Source organism: Octodon degus, unplaced genomic scaffold (genome assembly GCF_000260255.1).
Source record: "Octodon degus isolate 3935 unplaced genomic scaffold, OctDeg1.0 scaffold00049, whole genome shotgun sequence".
Classification (NCBI taxonomy): Eukaryota; Metazoa; Chordata; class Mammalia; order Rodentia; family Octodontidae; genus Octodon; species Octodon degus.
In genome coordinates, this window is record NW_004524625.1 from 9,828,259 (window position 1) to 9,852,625 (window position 24,367).

At 42.1% G+C, this 24,367-nt stretch overlaps 1 protein-coding gene across 1 annotated transcript in view; it reads right to left on the bottom strand.

The window, feature by feature from the left end:
- Nucleotides 1-24,367, bottom strand: part of Dlg2 (discs large MAGUK scaffold protein 2) — a 1,516,571-nt gene that overhangs the window by 15,461 nt on the left and 1,476,743 nt on the right. The window contains exons 17-21 of the mRNA XM_004632548.2: nucleotides 17,517-17,616; nucleotides 13,768-13,809; nucleotides 7,491-7,541; nucleotides 6,491-6,592; nucleotides 3,573-3,745 (exon numbers count right to left, since the gene is read on the bottom strand). Of these exons, the coding sequence (XP_004632605.1) occupies nucleotides 3,573-3,745; nucleotides 6,491-6,592; nucleotides 7,491-7,541; nucleotides 13,768-13,809; nucleotides 17,517-17,616 (468 nt within the window). The remainder of the gene's footprint in view (nucleotides 1-3,572; nucleotides 3,746-6,490; nucleotides 6,593-7,490; nucleotides 7,542-13,767; nucleotides 13,810-17,516; nucleotides 17,617-24,367) is intronic.

Genomic DNA, 24,367 nt, shown 5'->3' on the forward strand with positions numbered 1-24,367 from the left:
TTCAATTCTTATTTACACCTTCCATTTCTCATACCAGTGAAATAATGCAGTATTTAAACATGTGTGTCTGATTTATTTTACTTAAGAGTATGATCGCAAGGTGTATCCATTTAGCTAGAAATGGCTCAAGTTTTCCCTTCTTTATGGCAGAATAGTGTTTCATTGTTAAAAAAGTATCTTCATTCATTGATCAGTTGATGGGATTTTGACTGTCTCCAAGATTTAGCTATTATAAGCTGTACCACTATCAATATGGGTGCACATATAACCCTGTACAAGCATAGTAGCTACCCCTCTTACTTGTCTGGGAAGGACTTTTGTCCTCTTTCATGGCTGAGGGACAGCTTTGCTGGGTGTAGCAGTCATGGTTGGCACTTATTTTCTTCTGAACTTGGAATTTGTCATTCTACCTACTCCAGGACTACCGGAGAAATCTGCTGTTAGGCTAACGAGGTTGCTTTGGAATGTGGCTTGGCATTTTTTATTGTAGAGTTTGGAATTTTTCTCTGTCTTGTTTTTTCTAGGATTGTACTATATACATTGCTGTGGTGAAGAATTTTTTCTGGTTGCTTCTGTCTGGGGCTCTAAGAGCTTCCTATATATGTGGTTCCCTTATCTTTCCCCAACTGGAGAAGTTGTTACTGTAATTCAGTTGAATAGGTATTCCAGGCACTTGAGTTTTTCTCCCCTCCTCACTTTTTGATATCATAAAATGCAGATATTTCTACATTTAATAAGCCCCCTAGGTCTTGAATAGCCTTCATTCTTTTGCCTAGGACATTTCCAAAGGCTTGTCCTCAAGTTCAGACATTCTTTCTTCCATCTGATCTACCTAGTTGTAGAGGCTTTCAAACATATATTCTTACTAGACTTTTTGAGCTTTTCATTTCCCCAATTTTTGTTTGGTTCTTTTCCCAAATACTTTTCTCTCTGAATTTCTCATTTATATGTCACATTTTCTTCATTTCTAAAGACTTACTGGAACCAAAAGGTGGCATCAAGTTGCCCTGATCTTTCATCTTCTTATTGAGATTTGTTTATGTGATTGCTCAGGAATCTCTGCCACTTTTCTGAGGTGGCATTTGTAGAAAGCTGCTTTCTCCCGAGGAGTGTCTTACAGGATTTGTTTACTAAACATGTTGGCTTTGCCTCTAGTTGGACCCCATAACATAGTCCTTTGTAGCTCTTTGGCTGCAGTTATTGGCTGTGAACAATGTGCGCCATGGTAGAGCCAGATGTCCCTGTATAGGGCACTTAACAATTCACACAGGTATGGAAAGGATAGTGGCAGGCATGGGAGCATCTACCGAGGGCTGAGGGTTTCCTCAGGCACAATCAGTGCCAGCTCTTTTAGCAGAAGGAAGCAGCAGACGCTGTGTGGGGGGAACAGCACCAGGAACGTGGCATTCCTTTCTTCTGTTTCAGTGACAGTAACTTCCTGGGAGTAGGACTGTAGTTGTGCATGTCTAGGTGTAGGTAACTGTGATGGCTCTTCCCTCCAGCTCCTTAAGCTTTAATTTCTGCCTGAGAGCAAAGCAGGAGCAGGATCTGCATGAAGCTGGGCACATTCTCTTGCTACCCACCAACCTGATATGCCCCAGGGCAAGGTGACAGCCGGGGCAGCGGAGTCGCTGAGGCTCAGCACACTCCTGTGGCCTGGGCAGGTGCAAGCACTGTGGTGTCCTCCTCCTTCTCTGCCCGTAATAGGTAGCTGAGTGACGTATGGGGCTGACGGGCGGCTGGAACAACTTTGGTGACTGCTGACAGCCTAGAGCTGCCTGTGCCTCACGTGTCAGAGGGGAGGCTCCTGATCTCTTGGTTTTATGAGGGCAACCTGTCACCTGATCTTGGGGTGTCCACTGGACTCGGGTGAGTTACTCTGCTGGGCTGCTGGGATCACAGGGCAGACACCCCCTGAATCAACACACAAGGTTTCTGAGGACTCCCACAGACAGGAATGCCAGGGTTTCTGATCTGGAGCAGTCTGATGTCAGACAAAAGCTCATTCTTCAAGATGGTGCCTGGTCATAGTGCCCCAGTTGTTCACAGGAAGATTATGTGAAATCCTCGTCCCAACGAAGGCGGCTGTGCAGACGTCAGGTTTATCTAGGTAGGCTGGAATCCTGTGAGGCTTGCGCCATTTTGCATTGGCTGGGATTGCTGATATCAGCCCTGGTAGTTCGCTGTAACTCTTTTTCATACCTACATTGCCTCAGGAGAAGAGTCTGGGTTGCAGTTTTCAGGTTTCGCTTTTCTTTCTATGCTGCTGTCTGAAGTCTCTGAATCTCCCAATGTTCCAGTCTCTCTCTTGCTGATTTCTAAGAGACCCCTTTCACCCCTCCCATCAAAATGTATCTCTCCACCAATTACTTTGGTTCTTTTAGAGGAAGAAGAGTCTTGGGCTCTTCTCTTCAACCATCTCCTCTTGGCAAACTAAATTTTTAAATCATTTGTCAGTATATCAAAGGGGAAAAAGAGTGATTAAAAAACCCCAAACGCCCAGTAGACAGTCTCTCCTCTGACACGGGCCCTGTGTGTGAGTCTGACATAAGATCTCTCTGTTGACAGACCGCGGAGCTGCGGTCCTGGTCCTTCCGGTGCTGCCTCCCATGGCTTCCACTTGCCCACTCTCTGAAACCTTCAGGAAGAAGGGAGGTGCAGTGACAGCAACTAACTACTACGTGATCTGTGTCTCCCTCTGCCAGGATGGTGTGGCATTTGTAGAAAGCTGCTTTCTCCTGTGAAGCATCTTACAGGATTCGTTTACTGTACACATTGGCTTTGCTTCTGGCTGGATCCCATAATGCCGTCTCCTATAGCCACTTTGGCTGCGGTTATTGACTGTGGACAATGTGTGCCATGGCAGAGCCAGATGTCCCTGTATGGGGTGCTTGACAATTCACACAGCTATGGTAAGGATAGTGTAGTGAAGTTCTCAAAGAGAACGTGTGACTCCTTGTAGCACAACCTGTCTAGACAACCAGGAGTCACCAGACTTCCTTAACACATTCAGCTGCATTCACTCTGCTCTCAGATAGTGAGCCGAGGACATGGCGAACGCCCCGAAACCTCACACAGGTAACTGTCTTTAGCTTTAAAGTGCCCCTTCTCCTTCCTTTTGTCAGTCGGTCTGAATACGTTAGCGAGATGAGAGTAAAGATTAATGATGCTGCTCTAAAATGGCTCTCTGGGGCTGGCGAGATAGCTCAGTGGACTAAGTACCTGCTTTGGCAAGCGCAGGGACCAGGGTTCGATCCCCTGTCTCAGTCCCAGCCCCACCCTGGGGCACACTGAGCCAGCGCTGAGTTAGGGTGTGGTGGCACACGCCTGTAATCCCAGCACTGGGGATGCTGAAAACAGGAGGATCAGTATGAGTGTGAGCTGCACAGTGAGACCCTGGACCAAATACATAAATGAAAAAAAATAAATAAACAAAAGGGCTCTCTGCTTAGGTATCTTGAAAGAAACAATCCACATTTACAGCTGCAATCAGGAAAGAGTAAGACCACAAATCAGAGCTTGCCACCCACCACGCTTCTTGAGGGGAATGGTAAGAACCCTGGCCAACATACCCTTTCCGCTACGAATCTCACAGACTGCACACTGGTTCCATATAAGTTGTCGTTGTACTGCCCAGCTTCTATAAATTTGTGCTCTTGAATATCTTTCTCCATCTGTTCTCGGGAAATGACGAAGTGATAGTCTCTTCCATCCACTTCATAGTCACGCTTTGGCCTCGTAGTATCTTGGTAAAACAAGAAATGATGATGTGAAGATGTGCGGATGTTCACAAGCTTTCTTGCCACCCATCTTTCTACCATACCCTCAACACAGAGGCATAGATTTACGGAGTATGGCGGACATCACATAGCCAGAGGTATCGGTGTAGTAAGAGGCAACAATATCACCTGCCTACTATAAACAAGTGTAAAGCTGGACAAAATGTACGGAACAACTATTTTCAGGATTAGACAGCAGAAAGGGGTAGAGCTGTCGCTCTGAGAGAAGCACACAAGGGACACTCCACTCGTCCTGCCTCTGCCCAGGAGCCACTTTCACGTGGCGAGTCTGGAGCTCCTACAGTGCCAAGAGACCATGAGGTGTGGCCAGGAGTGGGCACCTGGCTAAGCCCCCAGAAAACCCACTGTGGAAAGCTGTTGGATGGGGAGTGCAGGCACACGCCTGTGTCCCTGCGCTTGGACCCCTGGGGGCGCCAGGCCAGCCCAAAATGCACGGCAAGACCGGGTCTCAGGACAACCAAACCAAGCCAAACCACACACACGTTCGGAATGATACTCTTGATTCAACGTTATGACATCTAAAACCAAACTGCATCTGGAACAAGCTGATCTGCCTGTAAATTGCTGCTTGTCATAATGAAATTGTTCTATAAAGGAAGATAACAAGCCCAAACTCTTAATAGCACCACACCGTGATATCCACCATACAGGAGGAATCTAACACAAAGAAGAAAATGGGTCCCATAGCAGGAGGAAAAAAATGGGCGTGCAGTTATAAATATATTCAGAGCTTTAAAAATACTCATATTAAAAAAAAATCACAGTTTAGGTAGGACTGAGAGTTAGTAATCTTAACCATTTTGCTTATATGCCCTGACAGAAAGTGAAATGGAAAACAATCTAGCTGTGTGACTGCAAAAAATTGAAATATTTCCCAGTTAAGTGTGGTGGGGCGCAGCTGCAATCCCAGCACCCTGGGAAGCCAAGGCAGGAGTTGCCAAGTTTAGAATCAGCCTGGACAATTTAGAGAGGCCCTGTCTCAAAAAATATAATGCGGGCTGGGCTCAACCCCCAGGACTTCGCTACCCACCTTAAATATTTTCAACCTTGAGTTCTGTTATTTCCTAGAAATAGTTTTCTATCTTCTAAAATGGTCAAGCCAGGGATGGTAGCAGACACTTATAATCCCAGTGATTCAAGAAGCCAAGGGAGAAGGGTTATAAATTTGAGTCCAGCTGCTATATAATTCAGGGACAAACTGTCTGAAAATAAAATAATAAAAGAGCTGGAGATGTAGGTCAGTGGCTTGCCACCATAGGCAAGGCTCTGGACTCAATTCCCAGTACCACCAAAACAAACAAAAAAGATCAAAATTTCAGATGGTGTTCTATCCTTAAATATATTCATTATGTTAACTTACAAGTAATAACACATAATGATATCTTATTATAATTCACAATAAAGATAAAGAAAATCCAAAATGTGTATAAATGAAGAATGATTAATTATGACAATCATTTAAAATAGTTAAAAGTTTGATCACGGAAAATGCATGCATTAGAAAGAAGAGATGGAAACTATTGTATCTGTGATGTTATTTTCAGACATTGTATGGGATTCTGAGTCCCTTTTATTTTTTTATTTTCCTTTTTAGCTTTTTTCAAGTTCTGTACAATAGACATGTATAGAACTTGAAATCATATTCATAAAATAGTGAAATAGAAGAAATAACAGAGGAGAAAGCCAGAATGTGCAGCGCAGAAGGGGGGTGGGAGGATGCACGAGGTGTCTCGCCCCTTTCTGAACTGGAGGATGCACCCGGAAGCTGTGCACGGCCCTGCCTGCCCTGAGCCCTCCAGGCCGAGGACGAGTGGGACTCGTCCCCAGGGTTTGCCAATCACCTTTGTCCTCCTCTGTCCACGCGTCACACACACAGAATTCCTGTTGTTCTTTAGTATTCGAGGTGAAATGTGTAACACTGAAATGCTAGAGACATTTGAGAGCCTAAAGCTTACACACGTAGTGAGAGAAGCATTGGTCAGGCTCAAATTTGAGCCACCCACTATTTAATTGCTTGGGATTTCCTCATGGGCCCTTGTACGTGCACAGAAGGGCTCCATGGACGGGGTGGGTAGAGTGGCACGACAGTCAGGGACCGGGGAGATGAGGCAGGCAGCATCTGGGGCCCTGCACCCAGTGGGCCCTGGAGCCCTGGAACTGTCCATGATAATAAAGCAGACTGAAGTCCGCAGTGGCCCAGAGGGCTGCAGTGCAGACTTTGACCTTCTTGTCCTTCTCTTCCTAAGATCTGCAACAGGAAAACACACAGGAAAGGCTATTTTGTTTTGGGATTGATAAACTGTCCTGTGTCAGCTTGAGGTGGCTTTAATGTACAGTTTTGTTTCTGACTGCCCTGATTCTATGGAAAACTAGGCTATAATGTTGTTTTAATAAATCCTTAAGACTGTATGATGGCGATCATCAATCCACACTGCTTTGAACGCTGCGGGGTTTGCAGTGATCCTCCCTGCCTTCTTGCGGACAGCAGCTCGTTTAGAGAGAACATTATACTTACCCTGCAGAAAACAGCACATGGCAGCGCAGAAGGAAAGTGTCAGACACAGAAATTAGGTAAGATGCTCAGACAGGAAGTAACTGATTCTGCCTGAGTCACCTGAGGGACTGCTGGAGAGACAGAAGTACACCGACTCATAAAAGACAAGAATTTTCCCTAAAAAAGTGATACTTACGAGGCACACACGAGCCAAATTTATCAGGAAATTCAGATATCAAATCATCATTGATTCGATCCTTCATGGGGCCCAGGATAATGACTGGCCGGGTGTAGGTTACTGCAGACAGGGAAAGGAAAATGCAGGTAAGGAGAAAGAACCAGAAATGACAGCAAGGGCAGTTCTTAAGGTGCAGTTGTCGAACAGAACCACCAAGGTCACATCTCTGGGTGACTCACCCATTTAGCCTTGCATAGGGAATGAGAGGCTTAACCCTGAGGAAGTTACTCTTCCTCTCTGGAATTTACTAATAAGGAACAGCAATTTCAGCATCTGTCAAAGAAGAGGCCTTCGGAGGAGATTTGCTTGTTCTCTGGCTGTGCATCTCTACACACTGTCAGAACAACTGAATGTAGTCAACTAGGAGGGGAAAAGAGAGCTGTTTGGCCACTGGTTAAAAGTAATTGTTAGTAGCAAGGACGCCTTATGTTTTTATAATTTCCTTTCCTCAACTCAAAATACTCTCTACACTCTGTCAGGGTTTCCCTAATTCCTTTGTGTCTGATGATAGAAAGAACTCTAAAGCCCATTTGGTACAAGTCCACGAGAGACGCTTGAATTTTCTCAGGAATAGCCCCTGTCAACAGCCATGAGCCTATGCACAAATGCCTTGGGGGGCAAGGCAGCCAGGCTCCGGGTCAGCCTGCAGGTGGCCGGGATCTTAGGGCAAAAGGCTTCCTCAGCACTTAGCTGACTGCAGCCCCGCAGGGTGTGCCCACAGGCCTCTGGCTGCAGCTCAGATGGCTCAGATATGCCCTCATCTGAGCACCCTCTACATGCTCAGAGGGAAGCTGTTTGTACGGTGACCGGGCCAGAGAGAGAGCCAGCAGAGCACAGTCTGGGGCCCACTGAACATTGAGTCGAGTTTACTTCGTTGAGTCCTTCACTCCTTCCCTTCTTCAACACTGTCACCTGTGACGGCCCTGCAATCAGGAACCAGGCAGCCTGAGAAACTTACTTTCCTGTCTTGTGACAGGCTCGTAGGAAAGAATGAGGTCTTCTTGCCCCCCTGAAAAGAGAAGAAAGGAAAATTACAGTCAACTAACAACCAGTGATTGATCCCCTAAAGCTACAGTCCCTGCTCTGAAATATAGGAAACAGTTCAGAGTTCAATCTTTTTGCTTTTTCTTTGAGCCATTCAAAAATTCCTTCAACCTTGTAACTATTCAGCGTCAGGTTATCTCCATAGCAGGAGTCATGACTGAGCGGTAGCTGGCTGCTCATTGGCTGCGGCGGGGCCCCTCTGAGCCCATGTCCTGCCTGACGTTGGAGGTGGAGTGCCGGTTTCTACACCGAGTAGTGCTGCCTCTCAAGCAAAGCCCTGTAGTCCAAGAACACGGCCCTTCAAAGAGTGCTTTGCTACCTAATCAGAATGTCTGTTCTTGCATTTATCTATTTTATTTACCTATAAAGTACATTGTTCGAAAGCCAATGGGGGTATGTTATAGGACTTTAACAAGGGATAATAAGGGCTTCACTCTAATAACATTAAGTCATCAGGAAAGTGTTGTGGGGCAATTAGAGAAGATTAAAACTTGAGAGCAGATGGGGGTGCAGCTCAGTGGTAAAGAGTGCTTAGCATGTGTGAAGCCCTAAGCTCCATTTCCAGCATTAAAAAAAGGAGTGGCCCACGTCATTGGTTCTAATGACCGTTAACTCAAGCCTTGAACCTAAGCAGGAGAATAAGGAAGAGCATGTGGTGCAGTGCCCGCCCCCAGGCGGTTTGCTGCAAACCTTCTGACTCAGTATGGCCCTGAAGTCACTAAGTGACTGCGGAAAGTGAATTAGTCTTTGGAAATTATTTTTGCAATCATCTGTTTCATCCAGCTGACTGATGCTGGATTAGCTCAGTGGAGCTCAGATACTGAAAGCCGAGCTCTCCTATCTGCAGTAGAGCTAGTCCTAAGCTATGGTGGGAAACAGGTGAGGATGGTTAGAAATGTGCCACTCCACATCTCCTGCAGGAGACAGAGGAGGGGAACTGGGACCTAAGGGGCCGACTGTGCTGGAGCCAAAGCGTGATGGGCCGCAATGCTTTTGGCACCTAACCTTTCCATTATCAGAATTTGGGATGACCAAAAACTGAATTTTTATAATATAATAATCTATCAGAATGAGAATTGTATCAAGTTTATTTGATACAGAAATCCACTGGTTGAAATGGCACCTTCCCAAGGGACTTGGCCAGTAGTCAGTGCAGAAAGAAACACACCACCCGATGACGGCAAACCGTGCAGCGGCTAAAGGCTCAGTACCCCGAGACCCTTTCACACAGTCCTCCGGGGCCAGGTTCCCTTTGCAGCCCCCGCCCCAGGGGAAAGCGAGTGAATGGAACAGAAGAAAGCGATATACAGTTGTGCTCCTAGCAACTGATTTGAGGAAGGGAAAGCAAATAGGGCTGCAGCTGTAGAGTACAGCTGTCTTTCTTGGCAGGTTGGAGGCTGGCATAGGGTGAGTGGGCTCTTCTCTACGTGTGAGACGTGGGGTGTTCTATAAGCCTGAGAAGTCGCTACAGGTTTAGGTGACAGCTTCTGTTTCCACAAGGGCTGCTTTCAGAATGGCAGTGCTAGGATGCACACTATGCTCCAGGGACAGAGAGTGGACTCAGGGCTCTTAACTGGCACCTACCTATTCAGGGTTATTCCAGAGTGTCAAGTTTACATTTTTTTCTTAAGTTTAGGAAGAGGATGTTTCTTTTTGAGTATACTACTACAATTTCACAGCTCGGGCCACAGAAAGGAATTCATTGCTAACACCTGACATAGACAGCGGGCTTAAGCACTCGGAAGGTGAGTGTGAAGGTGATTGGGGGAAGTACAGTTTTGGGGTTAGGAGCGTAGTAGACTGGAATTGCCATGGTGGACTGACTGCAGCTTCACAGCGAGCTCTTCAAGTAACAGTTAATATATGAGGGGAAGACCCTGATCACAGGCTAGCAAGAGCTTGAAGTGTCATGAGATGTTGAGTCTGCCTACTTTCTGGAAATCTATAAAGGCAAAGACTGAGTTTTATCCATCTCGGTGTCTGCAGTGCCTGACTGAGTACTGGATGTAAAGAAAGAGTTCAACACCATTGCATTCTGAGTTCAGTCATAAGACAGGATGAATAGTGAGGCAAAGATAGGTTCTGCTTTGTGTTTCTGTCAACATGGTCATTTCACTTGAGGAAATAGGGGTTTTTCTAATAAATAAATACATTATGGTTCCATATGGACTGCTTTCCAGGAGCCTTGTAAATCACTGTCAGGGGACATTCAAAAGGAAAAGCTCAAGGAAAGACATTTGATGTCAATATGTATAACTTGTGATTCTGAAAACCAGTGTAAAACATAGTCTGTTCCAGGCCTCAAGGCGCTGTGAGACCTGGGTGTTGCGTGCCACGCAGGAAGGTCTGCATTGCCTACTAGCTGTGAATTCAGCACCTGAAGCTGATTTGCACTTTCAGGTTCAAGATGAAAAGCCCTTCGAGTAGCTGACAGGAAATCAGGAAGGGAGGGGGAAAAGCTTACCACAGTGAAAGAAAGAAAATTCATGTTGTCACTGTGGCCCGGTGGGACTTTTCAGTCTCTGGTTCCTAGTTTTCACAGACATTCCTAGAGAGTAGGAATGCTGGTGGACCTGATTTTATAGGGGAGAAATTGAGGTTCAGAAAGTTTCATGAGCCCTGTTTCCTCAGCTAGTGTATGGTAGAATCACCATTCAAAATGACCTCCTTTTAAAATTTTTTTTTGCAGAACCGGGGATTGAACTCAGGCCCTTATACTGGCCAGGGAAGCGCTTATTCCACTGAGCCATCTCCTCAGCCCCCAAAATGACCTCTTTTTTAATTCTGTTGAACAGATCTCAGAAGGGGGAGCGATGCAAACTTCTGTGAGGGGTACATTAGGGCCTGTGTGGGGCATAAGGGAAAGCCAGGTGAGGGTCACCGAGCGACCACAGTGCCATGTGTAAATACCAGCTCTTTTGAACGCTTCTGCGTTATCTCCATCAAACAGTCAACCCTAGTAGTTTTGCTATATTTTTTTCTCAGAAGAGGTTAGCCTTAGAAATAACAGCTGGCAAAAGGTACAAACTAGTCTTCGGTCTCGCTTTGGCAACCGCATGGCTGGCAGTGGACGAGCGGCAAAGCTGTGCGTGGAAGCTTGCAGCTGCCGGAGACTTGGCAGAGGGCCTGCTGCAGTCTCCATGAAATGTTTTGTGTGCAAACTGGAAGCAAAGCCACGGGGAGACACATCTGGAGTAAGGCCCTAGCAGGCCTGCAGGCTGAGAAGAGAGTCTGCTTTCTAGGAATTCTTGGAAACAAAGAGGAGGGGACCGAAGCGCAGCGGCAGTGCGAATGTTCCATGTTTCGTTTTTGCCTGCTGCCTGCCTGCCTGCCTGCCTCTGTTCAATGGACATTAAGAATAAGCGAGAGCCATGTAGCGTTGGCACTACAAGAAGGTCTGGAGTTCCTGAGATTCAAGGGTGACAAGAGTCTAGGGGCACGTGTTGGTCCACATGACCACCACCCCATTGCTGCTGAGGCTCGACAAGCCCTGGGAATGCTTTCCAGCACAGTTCTTCACACAGCTATTACTGGTTGATCAGAAGCAAAATTTATTTTTTGTCTCAGTTCTAATTCAGGTTACTGGATTTACATGAGGGAGAACTGAGATTTTTGGGTAACTTTTTCAAGAACTTCATAGGCTGTTCAGAGGATTAAATGACTTAAAGAAGCTCTTACACTCAACCTTAGTATAGTTAACAGTATATAAAACTCAACTATTAACTTGGTAGGAAGTATGGAATGGTTAAAATATATTAGATGCAACAGCAAACTGTTTGGACTACAAATAGGATAGAGAGAGGGAAGAGTATATGAAATCCAGACTGAAAAGGTTTGCTTGGAATTATAATGGTACCACTTCTTGGTGAGAGAGCCTCTAGGAAGTTCAACTTTCTCCTGTGGAAAATAGGCTGCTAGTAGATTTATGGTAGAAAAGAAATGAGTAGATGTAATGAAAAACTGGTTTATAAAGAAATGGTAACACTTGACAAGGGTGCTAAGGAAAAGGAGATAGGGAGAAGTCTTGGTTCTTAATGTCCTTTTCGTTCAAGTCATTTCCTCAAGATCCTTATTTTGAAATTTCTACTAAATAGACATCAATGGGTTTTATTTTATTTATTTATTTTTTAAAAAAAATTTATTTATTTGTTTATTTGTGTGTGTGTGTGTGTGTGTGTGTGTGTGGCCAGCTCAGCCCACCAGGGGGCAGGGCTTGCTGGCATGTGGTGCTGGGGGATTGAACCGTGGTCCCTGTGCTTTGCTAAGCTTGTTCTAAGTAGGTGCTTTAGACCACTGAGCCATCTCACCAGCCCCTATGGGTTTTAAATATAATATGCAAAGAGCATTACTAGGAGTAAAGAATTACTAGGAGTTTAGCTGTCAACATTAGCCTGACCTGCACTTTAAACCAGCTTAAGAATTATCACCCCTGGGTACAAGGGTAACTGCAAGCTATAATACAGAATGGTCCAAAATACAAGGTGCACTTTACTACCTCATTGACAAATAAAAATCTGGTATTTGCCAATCATTCATCCAATTTTGGGGTGGTATTTTGTATAACTGGATAATATTTATTGTAATTTAATTGCACTTTAGTCACTATTCAATAGAGTTGGGCTTGGGAAAATAATTCTATAGGGCATAGACCTTGTAGCAGATGTCTAAACTCTACTAGAAATTAATGTCATGGGTCTACATAAAACCCAACAAATAAGTTATATTTTTCCTCTTACTATACAGAAAATAGCTCAGGAGTCAAGCTTTGGTCACTTATTCTTGGCCTGGTTTCTTGGTTTATAGTCACATGAAGAGAGGGACATGTTCATTTTTTCCCCTGAAGTTGGGTCAGTAACATTTTTAAGAGCAGGAAGAATGTAAGGATGTTAAGAATCTGTGCTGAGAATAATCCTGCCACCAATAAGACTTGATGAAATTCCTTCAGTGTGAGATTTCTATTGATTATAAAGCTGGGTGACTCATTACCGTTTGATATTTAATTCTGTGGTCTATCTTATCCTTCTCTTGGCCCCTATGTCTAGCTACTGTCTTTCTTTCCTTGTGCTTTTTTTCCTTCACTGCTACTAATCTGACTCCCCAAAACTTTTTCAAAATCCGAATTACTCTGACTGTACTCCAAGAGCACAATTTGGCACTCCACCTCAAAAAGCATAGATTTGAAAAGTATTATGCTATAATGGGAAAAAATACCCCTTTTTGGTATAATTTTACTTTTCAACTAGTCCAATATTCATTCAGGCAAAAGATGATACTAATTTATGTCTTGGGAGCTGCTGATCATATACTGGACTTCCGGGTTTTTACTTGATTTGGCAATTCCTTGTTGCATAACCCATTTTACTAAGTAGTACAAATTAATGTTAAAGAACTCATACTGAACCGAATGATAATAGATACCAGTATTAGTCACCAAAACCAATAAGGGGGTGGTAAGAAACCACAAGAACTGATCAAAAGGATGTGCTTGGTGTTTGGTGAATATTTCCATACAATAAGCAAATGGCTTGAGGTAACCAAAGAAACCCAAGAATGAATTTTTAAATAGTTACCTACCTTTTCAGTTAACTCTTCTGACCCAACAAATTTAGTTAACTTTTTTAAAGACAGAGTTATGGGGAAAGGAACAGTTCCTTCAACAATAGAGGTTGAAACTTTTTAGATCAGTCTCTTACCTCTCCCCCAAATAAAATTAGATACATAGATTTCTATCTACCTTAAAATATTGTTTATATTGCTTTTTCTTGTAAATGGGAATCGTTTTCTTGTAAAACGGAAAGGAAAGGCAAAATGCGAAGGAAAAGAAAATCGTGTTGAAATTTCTACCCTCCTGCAGGGAGTTTAAGTTGCATAGGGTGGAATGTCAAAATCTACCGTGCTGAACTTCTGCTCTTTCTTAGGAGAATTCAATCACGGGGTCACAACCAGCTGAGGTTGGAATTGCCATTACTTAGCCTGCTAATGCTTGAACAAGTTACATTAAGGGTCTACGGAGGGCCCCAACGACTTTTGCATGCTTCCACATCAAATGCTGATCTCATTTCAAGCCATTTGCTTTGGGTAATAATGATAAGAGGCAGCAATTGAAAAACAACAACAAAAATCTGGAATGACCACCACAGGCAATGGGGCAACTGCAAAGAAAAGAACAGCAAACCAAAGCAATAACTTACGGGAGCTACTTTCGCTATCGCTGGCATTAGAAGAAACGTGTTCTGCAACAACAGCACAGCAAATTAAAGAGATACAAAGCACTGGAGAGCAGCCCAAACGCAAAGGAATTCACTCATGCAAGGCCACCAGAAATGGGAGCGGAAGGCCAGTGAGAGGCAGCAGAAAAGATCGCAGTAAGAAAATTCGGAGAAGATAGAGAAGATGAAAACTTTATCCTCATTTTTGCAGGAACCTGCTTAGTTGGTTTTTTCCCCTCTTAGCAAATAATGAAAGTAGTGTATTTAATTAAAAAATCAATCCAGAATTTTTTTTTCTTAAATTCTATGACCCATTCTTATAGCTCTGATTTTTCAGACTTGTCTTAAAAAATGCCAGTGCATTCATTAACTACAAGTTGAGGAGATTCTAGTCGGTAGGGACTGTTTTCTTTAGGCTTTTTTACTTTACCATTTTACCATCGATAATTTGTAAGAATACTGATTGATCCCTGGAATCCTTTTAGTTTTATTTCTGTTTAAATTCTTTGTAAAACTAATTCTGAGAATGCAAAGGGATTTTTTTTTTTAAAGATCTTTCCTGCTTCAGTGAATGAGCAGAAAATCTTGGAGGAAGAAATGTTTCAGGAATCGTGTTTTTTCTATTAAGATCTTGACTTGGATAGCAATTGGATCCTAAGGGGCATGGAGCAGGCAAAGGATATGATACCTAACACAAGTTCTGGGAAGTAAGAGGTTGTTAATTTATTCTGAATGATTTACCTCTAGGTAACATTCAATTGTTTTTGGCACATAAACACAACTCAGCCTAATAGAACAATGATAGATGTATTTGCTGTATGCTAGGATTGCAGCATTAGTTTCCAAAGTCATTTTATTTTTCTTTACTATTTGTTAATTTATAGATTATCAGCTCCTCAGTTTATTTATTTTCAATCAAACAATTGTGTGACTGTTTGATTTCTGAATCTTACTGTCAATAACTTTAGTTTTTAAAAATGCTAACTGTTGTCTGTTTCGCTAAGAGAACACAGCACCATTTTCTAACAGTATGAAGTACTTTGACATCAGACATTCTTGCCGGCTAAGTGAGTAGTTTCAGAGCACAAAGTGATTAAAAACCAAAGCATGAGTTAAATTCACACAAATCATTGCTCTTTGTGTTGGTTTGTGAATGGAGCTACACTAAAAATTGGGCCACATGTTTTCCAGATGCAGAGGGGCCCTAGCAAGCAATGCAGATTCATCTGGGCGAACCTGCCTTTGTCACGGAAAACACAGTCAAGGCACATAGCCAATGACAGGGTACTGTCATGTACATTGTCATCTTAAGCATCTTGAGTTAGGGATGACAGGATTTTTGTTTTTCTTTTATTAATTTATCTCTTCATTTTAAAAAAAAATTTTATTTATTTATTTGTGTGTGTGGGTGGCCAGCTCAGCCCACCAGGGGGCGGGACTGGCTGGCATGTGGTGCTGGGGGATCGAACCGCGGTCCCTGTGCTTTGCTAAGCTTGTTCTAAGTAGGTGCTTTAGACCACTGAGCCATCTCACCAGCCCCTATCTCTTCATTTTTTAAAAAGGAAGTAAATATGGATGTTCTGAATTTAAAAGGGTACCACTCCAGTTTTGCCATTATAATAGCAAATTCTTTATACTGATGTTCATTATTAAAAACCACAGAAAAGCCTCTTTACAAATTGTGTCTGATGGCAACTCATGCTATGCCAATAATGTTGCAACTGGCCTTTGAGGGCAGTCCCTAGTTCAAGCCAGATTTCTCATACTTTATATAGTGACCCAAAGATAAAGTTTTCATCTTTAAGGAGATCAGTACTCTTGATCAGATTCTGTTTTCTCTTCATACACAGTTTTTTTTTTTTAAAAAGCCACTCAAAATCAGTGGCTTGAACTATGAAAGGTGTCATTATACAAAGTTATATAAACTTCAAAAACTAAGTTGAGTTCAACACTCTGCTCTATAAAGTGAACAGCTTCTAAAAATATCGTCCACATCTGTTAAAACAAAACAAAGTTGAACAACATGATACAATTGCAAAAGACACAAAATTCTGTTCTTATTTCACTGGTACCTACATAATGAGGTTAGTATCAAAGAAAGAAAAATTACAGGATCGTTCACTTAAATTGCTGAGCCAGTGCAGTGAGACACAGACCAAAGACATGAATGACTAGAAGAAGAAAGGACTAATGTGCCTTATTTTTCATTCTGCACTACAAAGTGAAGACTTAATTACAGAATACAGCTAACTAGATGCTATAGAAAAATATATTAATAAATATCCAAAATTTTATTATACAAACGTTTCAAGCAGGATCACCGCAAGTCAGAGAAAGTCAATCACAGTTAATAACAATTATTCATGGGAGACCAAATAGATTATTTTTGAGAATGCATGTTTCTTTTGATTATTAAATAGCTCCTGTATTAATAGCAAACACAGCTTTATAGAATTTGGCAAGGTCATTCAGTATTTTCATGTGAAAAGGCAAAGGAAAGCACATAAGACATACTTCTACTTTGCGATTCTAGAACATTTAGCTCGCCCTTTCTTTCAACATGGTTTCTTGCTCGCCGGGAGGAGTTAGGCAGCAGAGCAAGGGATGCTACAGAAGCATCGGGGCCATGCTGGCTGTGTCATGTGTCAGAAAGGGAAAGTGTTAACTGCAGCAGAAGTTAGAGTGCCTGGCACACTTTGCTTGTAAATGCTGACATGCAGAACAAAACAATTGAAAATTATTTTGTAGGAGCATTCGCAGCTAGGTAACAAATAAAACTGGTATCTTGTGCATGCTCGGAGTGAAAGGCCCTCGAGAAAAGGAACAAAAGCCAAACTCAAAAGGAAAGGAAAAGAAAAGAAAAGTTACAGTGACCATTCCTGGAAACTTACTCAGAGTCTTTGTTCCATAACCGTCGTCACCTAATCCGGGGATGTCCTGCATGGAAGTCCCCAGAGAGAGCAATGAGAGAGGAAGAGCAGCCGCGGAAGAGGAAGGAGAAGTCAGTGGAGTTGAAATGGATACTACCATGACAGACCGTGCTGACACGCAGTCTGGATCCCACCGCCTCTTCTTCGGAAACAACTCTGACCCCAAACTCTCTAGAAATTTTGCTCTGGAAAGCCACATGAAAGGCTTTTAAGTAGAAGACTGCAACACACAAATAAGCAAGAGAGACTTGGCAGTTTTGCCATCAGCATTGCCACATAAAGGTCCTGCTGAAGGAACCATCTCTTCCAGGTTTTGCAGCTGAGCATCCACCCATCTAGCCTTGCTGTGGAGCAAGTACTTAGCGTTTGCTGGGAGGGAAAGAGTGAGCTGGGTGGTAGTAATCAACCAAAGTGATTTAATTGCTTCAGTTAGCTGGCATTCCAAGAAATAGACACGTGGCAATGGAATCCAGTTTTTCTACCAAGAGAAAAAATTTGTGCAAGTCGTAGAGAGTTGCATGAGTGAAAAGGCAAAGGGGACCCATCCCCAGTTAGAGGTCAGCGCCGACTGGCAGCAAGCCCGGCTTTGGCAATGCCCTCTCCATCATACCCTGCGAAGAAGAGCCATGCGAAGGGTGGATCCAGACTGCGGACTGCGCTGGTCACAGTAGTAAGACCTGCCCTGCCTGCCTCCTGTATTGTTATTATTGTGGCCTAGGTGTGTGGCATGGGAGCGCCTACGTCATGCGTGAAGGATTTCTCTTGTGCTGCATGTGACATTATCTCCGAGAATCTACTTACGTTCAGGATCACTGGTTTCCTGCTCACTCTGCTCCTTGTTCTTGTAGAATGGGAATTTTCGTGAAAAGATGAAGCTCTTTTTACGCTTGTCATTGAATGACTGTGAAGGAGAAAAGGCATGGGGCAAAAACGGGACGTCTAATTGTTGTCACACTCATGCTGACGAAACAACTAGTTTGTAAAAGCAGAGAGAGCTGTAGTGACGCAAGTGGATATGCTACGGAGGTACCACAGGTTTGGAAGGGCATGATTCATTTTCAAAGAGTGTTAATTCCGAATGATGACCCTTTGGAAACATGGGCTCATAATCAAAAGGCTGCTTACAGATAAATGGTGGAGGAGGGAGAGAGTCTTAGATTAGAAGACCCAAAGTTTTTGTCCTGGTTCTGCATCTCACGAATTCATCGCCTTTGACAGTAACTGAATCTCTCTGTGCCTTGTCTCTTCTTCTGCAAAATGAGGATTATGGTAGTAGTTCTTTGGTGGTGTGACTCATGAGACAGCATAAACATAAAGTGCTATACAGAGGGCATCTTAGCAGGTAGAAAAGGATTTTTATTAGATATGCTAGTTTTCCTTGTTTTTTGCGGTACCGGGGATTGAACTTAGCACCTTACGCTTGCCAGGCAAGTGCCTATTCTACTGAGCTATCTTCCAGCCCCCTAGTTTTCCTTGTGACTAGTCATCTTTTAATCCTCTTTTAAAATTACTTGAATTTGAGTTACTTCAGCTTGGATATAACTAAAGCTGCACAGAGAAGTATGCAGCTTTATGATTTAGGATAATTATAGTCTCACAGTATGTGATAATCACGGCATAGCATTTTTATCCAAAAGACAATTTAGCCTCCAGCCTTCATTGTGTAGAGGGAGCCAGAGCACGGAGAGGTTGAGCGCAAGGCCGCGGCACAGAGCTGCTTGCAGCCAGGAAATAGCCTGACTAAACTGTTAAGACTGCTGTGAAAGCGGAGTCATCTCATCTTCACTCAGCAGGGGGGAGGTGGCAGCCACTCATGTACACTCTGGGAAGATAAAGGTAACGTCAGAATGACTGTCTTGAAGGCATCATAAGCCAAACCATCCGCTTAAAAAAGGCCAAATTAAAAATAATATATACACATATTATAGCCACGAAATTTATTCACCCACATGAATGTCATAAGCTCCCCATACCACTTCCTAAGAAGTCAGCTTTAAGGATAATAACTATTGCTGTTATTAGGTACATGTTTTGTGGGATTCTTTTCTGAGAAATGCATTTGTGATCATTTTATAAGCTATCAGCCATGCAAGGCTTAATTTTATTTTCACATGTAATTTTAAAAGTGCTTCGCCAGCTTAATTACCATTCTCATTTGAATTAGTGAATTAGTTTTGTGAGTCCTTTAATTGGCTACACAATTAAAATCATTGCCCAAGGAACAAGATTCTTACTACATAGATTTGAAAATGAATATGCAAATGGCTCAGAAGAAAATCTGGAATGGGGTCAACGAGAGCCGGCAGGCCCAAATGCGCGGCTGGCCGGGTGGCTCCTTGGAAGAACAGAACAACTGCTCAAGTAGGCATACTTTCTCTCACTGGTGAGGCACAGCCAGGAGCCTCATGGGCTGCAGGTTTGAAACAGCGGCTTAACTGACTGCCTTCCTTTATGCGCTCAGGCTCTTCTGCCTCAAACATCTATTCTGGTAATCAGGCTCATTTAGTATAGAACACGTGCAACTACTAACACGCTAGTCCTGTCTTTCAGTAAGCTGTTCATTTCTTTAGGTACTAAGAGCTTTCCTCCAAGTCAGTAGGGCTTAATTTTATGTCACACTGAGAAGGCTTTGTGAAAATGAACATTTCAGTAGTTCATGAAATCAGGGCACAAACTTCGTACTTTATGTTCAAGCATTAAAAAGCTCTTGGAAAAAAGGACCACTTCACAGTGCAGTATTGTCCTGACTGCAGCTGTGATTGGTAGTTTTACTGAAACTTAACAGTGAGGATCGGTGTCCCAAAACACCAAAAAATGATCATTTTTAAAGGAACATTCATTATTCTTGCATCACTCCAGTTTCATGCCACTTTTACTGATCAAGCATATATAAATTTCAGTAACTGAAAATAACAGAAAAGAAAAACATGTAAGAATCAATGGCCTGTGATATTGCGAAGGATGTTAGACATTTATCTTGGATATTGTAGATGACGTCATGCAAAACAATTGGATTTTTTTCATGCAAATACAAAACAATGCCAAGGGGAGGAAAGCCTGGGGTGAAAACACAGACTGAGAATGAGAAGGCATGTGGGCCCCCAGAAGAGGCTGCATGCAAGTCACACAACTAAAGTGGCTTCAGGGACCAAATGCAAATGGAAGAGTGTTGTCTGTGGTTAATTCTATCATGTTGCAAAGCAAGGAATGTAACGTGTTAACATTTCCCAGGTATGAAAATGTTGTGTGTCATGAGTTATCTGACTGAGACATCTCAACACTGAGTATCACACTTTTTAAAAGAACAGAAAATACATAATAATACCTCGGACATGTAATTATCTAAGTCTTATTGGCAAATGCCATTTCTTAGTGAATTAACAAGAAGGTAGTGGAATTATTGGTGATTACATCTCCAGACACAAAATTAAACCACAGTTTCAGTTCAACCAGATTTAAGCCACGCAGTTAGAATCTTAAAACATTTCAACCATAGAAGATAATATGTGGTTTATAATGCTAATACTATTCTTTATCTTTATTAGACATGTACATCATTACATAAGCTTTTGCTACTGCAATGTTTTCTTTTAATATAGAAAAAGAAAAATCTGTTACATGAGTGCTAGGTGAGAATAATAAATTAGCACTTTGGCTATTTGTAGAACACATGGCTCTGAAGCAGCTGAAGGCTGGTTTATGGCTCCCTTCCCAACCATACTTGATCAATGGTATTGTTAATTCTCCTATGTTATAACATCTTCAATCCTGATCCATCGCTTTCATAGCAGGAAACTTTGAATAGAGACTTTGAAAACCAATCCAATGTGGCAGGCAGTAAGTTGGCCTGCCAAAGAGTTTCACCTAGCAGTTTTACATGAATTGTTGAGTTCTTATAAGCAAGGGTGACAAAACAACTACCATTTATTCAGCACTTAAGGAACAAGCTTGGTTCTAAAAGCTTTACAGGTGTTAATTTTCATGCTAACTTCCCATTTTTTCCCCTTATTTGTCCAAAGCCAGGTAGGCAAGCAGTAAAGTCAGAAATTGAATACCCCTGGTTGCAATTATTGCCGTTCTTAAGATCACAAGAAATTTCTGCAACCCAAACATGCTTCAAGTTCATATTCACAATTATTAGCATTGGGCTTTCTTAAGTGATCTGTCATTCCCTAATCTTAATGCTTCGTGATTACTTATTTCACTTATTGGTGCTGTTGGATTCAATAACATATCCTTGGGTTATAATATCCTTGGGTTTTGAATATCCACTCATATGTTTGAGGTATCTATCTCATTCTTTGTTATGATAATGTAGGGAAAAAAATCAAGAGGATTTTCTTCGTAGGTCATGGAGGGCAATTTACAGGCAAGTATCCATGAGAGGTGGGTCTATGAAGAAAGCTACATTGCTGCTTGCTCAGGTCTAGGTTATGGGTGGAGAGAGGAGAAGCTGGCAGCTCGGAGGAGAGGAAAATGCTCTAAAATGGGTTGTGGTAGTAGTTGTGGAATCCTACAAATACACTGAGAACACGGGACTGTCTGCTGCAAGTGCTTAGTTACGTTTGTGGGAATTACATCTCGATAAGGTCATGGCATCCCTTCCCCGAGCCCACACCACGGGGTGAAAGAAAATGATCACAGCAGGTTTCTCATTTTATTAGACGTACATGTTTTTATCTTTAATTGTGTGTTCTCCAGTCCTTGGAATCAACCAGCCACACATGGCTTTTGTGCATCTAACTGGTCTTATCTCCGTTAAGTGAACACCTTTCATGTTGTGACAGACACAAGCACATCTGTATCTGGAGCCAGCAGTTTAGCACTGTCACTCAGAAGGTGCCAGGCTGTTGGGTCAGATGGCATGAAGTCACCTAGCCTGACCAGAAACACAACGTACCGGTGAGCCGGCTTCAGATAAAATGTATGTTTCGTGAAGAAAGAAAACGAAACAAAAACCACAAATCGACTCCTTACCCTGCTCAGGTTCCATGTCTTAGCGACACGTAAGCTTTAAAATTAGGGACATGTTTCAGTTTTTCTAATCTTCCTATTCTAATTATTTAAGCTTTAAGTGTTTCATAGTTCTAAAATGTCACTTTCATGATAGAATGTTCTCTGGGTAGAATTTTGATTTAAAGTATATTGAACTCAGATACATACTTTCTGTGGCCTCTTTTTCTAAATGCTTTGTTCCTCTTAATTGTGCTCTTCTGGGAGAGTTGTCATTATAAATTTGGTCATCTTGTTTTCATGTACACAGGAAGAATTCAAAAGAAGAGATGTTGAAGACCACGTAACAATGAGACAAAGGAGAATTAAGAGAAGCCTGGTGGGCACACCCGCCACCCACCGCAGGAAAGTATCTACAGGAGTGATATGTTTATAACATTGTCCAAGTAAAAAACTGAGAGCTCCATAAATAAATGGATCTAAGCACCAAATTTTGGAAGCTGTTAACATCCAAAGGAAGAAAAGAGAGAGAAGATAACCTTTTACAAGCTGGCTTTGCCAATCTATTGCTCCCCAAACAAAGCTCCTTCAAAGGAACCTGGACCCAAGCAAATCTTTAGGTCTAATCCCCAGTTTGCAGGTGTGAAGAAGTTACAGGATCATGGAAAATCACATGACAAGGGTATAAGCAGCAAGACCGGAAGTATGGGAAACTGAAAAATGAAATGACTTGCTTTCTTCAATTGAAAAGTACAATCAAACAACACAAGTGAAGGGCAAATGAAGGTCTAATGTATATAGTAGAGACTTAAGTCAGATCAACCAGTCATAAAATATAGTTATCATCTGGATCCTGGCAGAACTAACAAAATGTAAAACTGCCCCAAGAGCATTTATGATACTTACGAGCTCATCTGATCTCTAAAAAAGACCAGATATTTATTCATTCTGTAATGAATAAATTAAATTTACTGAGTTACATGTTATGAGTGGTAATGGCATTGTGATCGTGTTCTATTAAAGTATTTACAGCTGAAATGATTTGATGCATTGGGCCACTTCAAAAGAATATGGATTCTCAGCATACATTGTAAAGGTAGGATTATAAAGAAACCTCACTCTTTACTCAACAACTTTATTGTCATAACACAGGTGTAACAATTCTGAAGCCACTGGGTATGTGCTGTACGATTTTTAAAAAATGAATAAATAAAGGGATCTTGTTGGGAATAAGAATCGTCGTTGTGAAAGAACAGGAAAGTATGGATGTGGAAAAGGTGAAAGGAAGACTTATAATGGTGACAGGAATTAGTGGTGTCAGACAGAAACTTAAGATTTGTCTCATAGTTCTTTAAAGAAGTCTGTATATAATGACATGCTAGCAACCAAAAGCTCACCTCTCACTCAGATTCTCTCTTCTGAAGGCCATTTTTCACAAAAAAGATTGAGGTTTTTTTTTAAATTGGCTAACTTGGAAAATTTTCCCGATGGGAAAACCTGGGAACTATATAGCATTACTTATATAGTATTCCTGTCCAAAAGGCATTTGTTGACACTATGAAGAAATAATTAGGCAAACTGAAGTTAAACTACATCCTCATCAAATAAGGCAATGTCAGGAAAAACATAAAAAGCTAAGGGAGCATTTTTGAAAAAAAAAAAAAAAAAAGACAAATGTAATATGTTGGTCCCAGATTGAATTCTAGATAAAACAAACAAACAGTTACCACTTCTATAGATTTCCTTTTGAAATAGTTTAGGGGAATGCATGAGTTGATAACTATTGAGATAAAAGATTTGTAATTCTAGACTTTCTACTTTTTATATTTTAAAATTTTCATATAACTAAGAAAAGGAGAAAATGAATTATAAGGCATTTAATTCATTACCTTAAGTGCTTATTTAAAGTAGGCATTATTAGCTAATTCAGGAAATTTTTCCTTTTCTACATCTTTCCTGCTTTTGTTGCTACTTTGAATCTAGAACAGGAAATAAAAATAACCTCGATGCAAATGAAGCACCAAGGTATTTGTACCTGAAAAAAAGACACAGACGGTAGAGAGAAGTCAGACCCCTTCTGGCCATCACTTATAGCCTTGTGAGGACAGCAAATTAGGTGCCCCGGTCATGAAAATGTGGGAGCTGATTTTAGCCCGATGGGAGAAAATTCAACTTAGACTTCACTGCTTAAAAAGGAATCAAGAGCACAGGATCCAAACATTCTAATCAATTTCTGAAAGACAGAATCCCAGATGAATTCTCACCCCCCTCCTTCTTTCTACTTTTGGAACTCTTCATGCTAAATAAAGGCATATAACTTGGCAGTCCAAATTAAGGAGGCCCAAATCTAGTAGTGGAGAAGGTAAGCCAGGTGTGGTAGCACATACCTGTAGTACCAGAACCCTGGAGGTTCACTGCGTGTTTGAGAGCAGCCTGGGCTATATGGCAAGACCTTTCTCACAAAACAGATGGACAAATGGATTCGGCCAGACTCTAAAGGCCAAACTTCACTACTATTTTGCTTTCTGTTCAGAATCTCCTAGGACTCAGCAGATGCTAAGTAGACAGCAGTTGCCCAAGTGATGTTGGACGAGGAAAGAACTGGCGGACAGATGATTGTCACAATAGGGAAACTAATAGGCCTGCACTGGCCTATTGCCGGCCACAGTGGCTACATTTTATACTATGGCTTGTTCAAA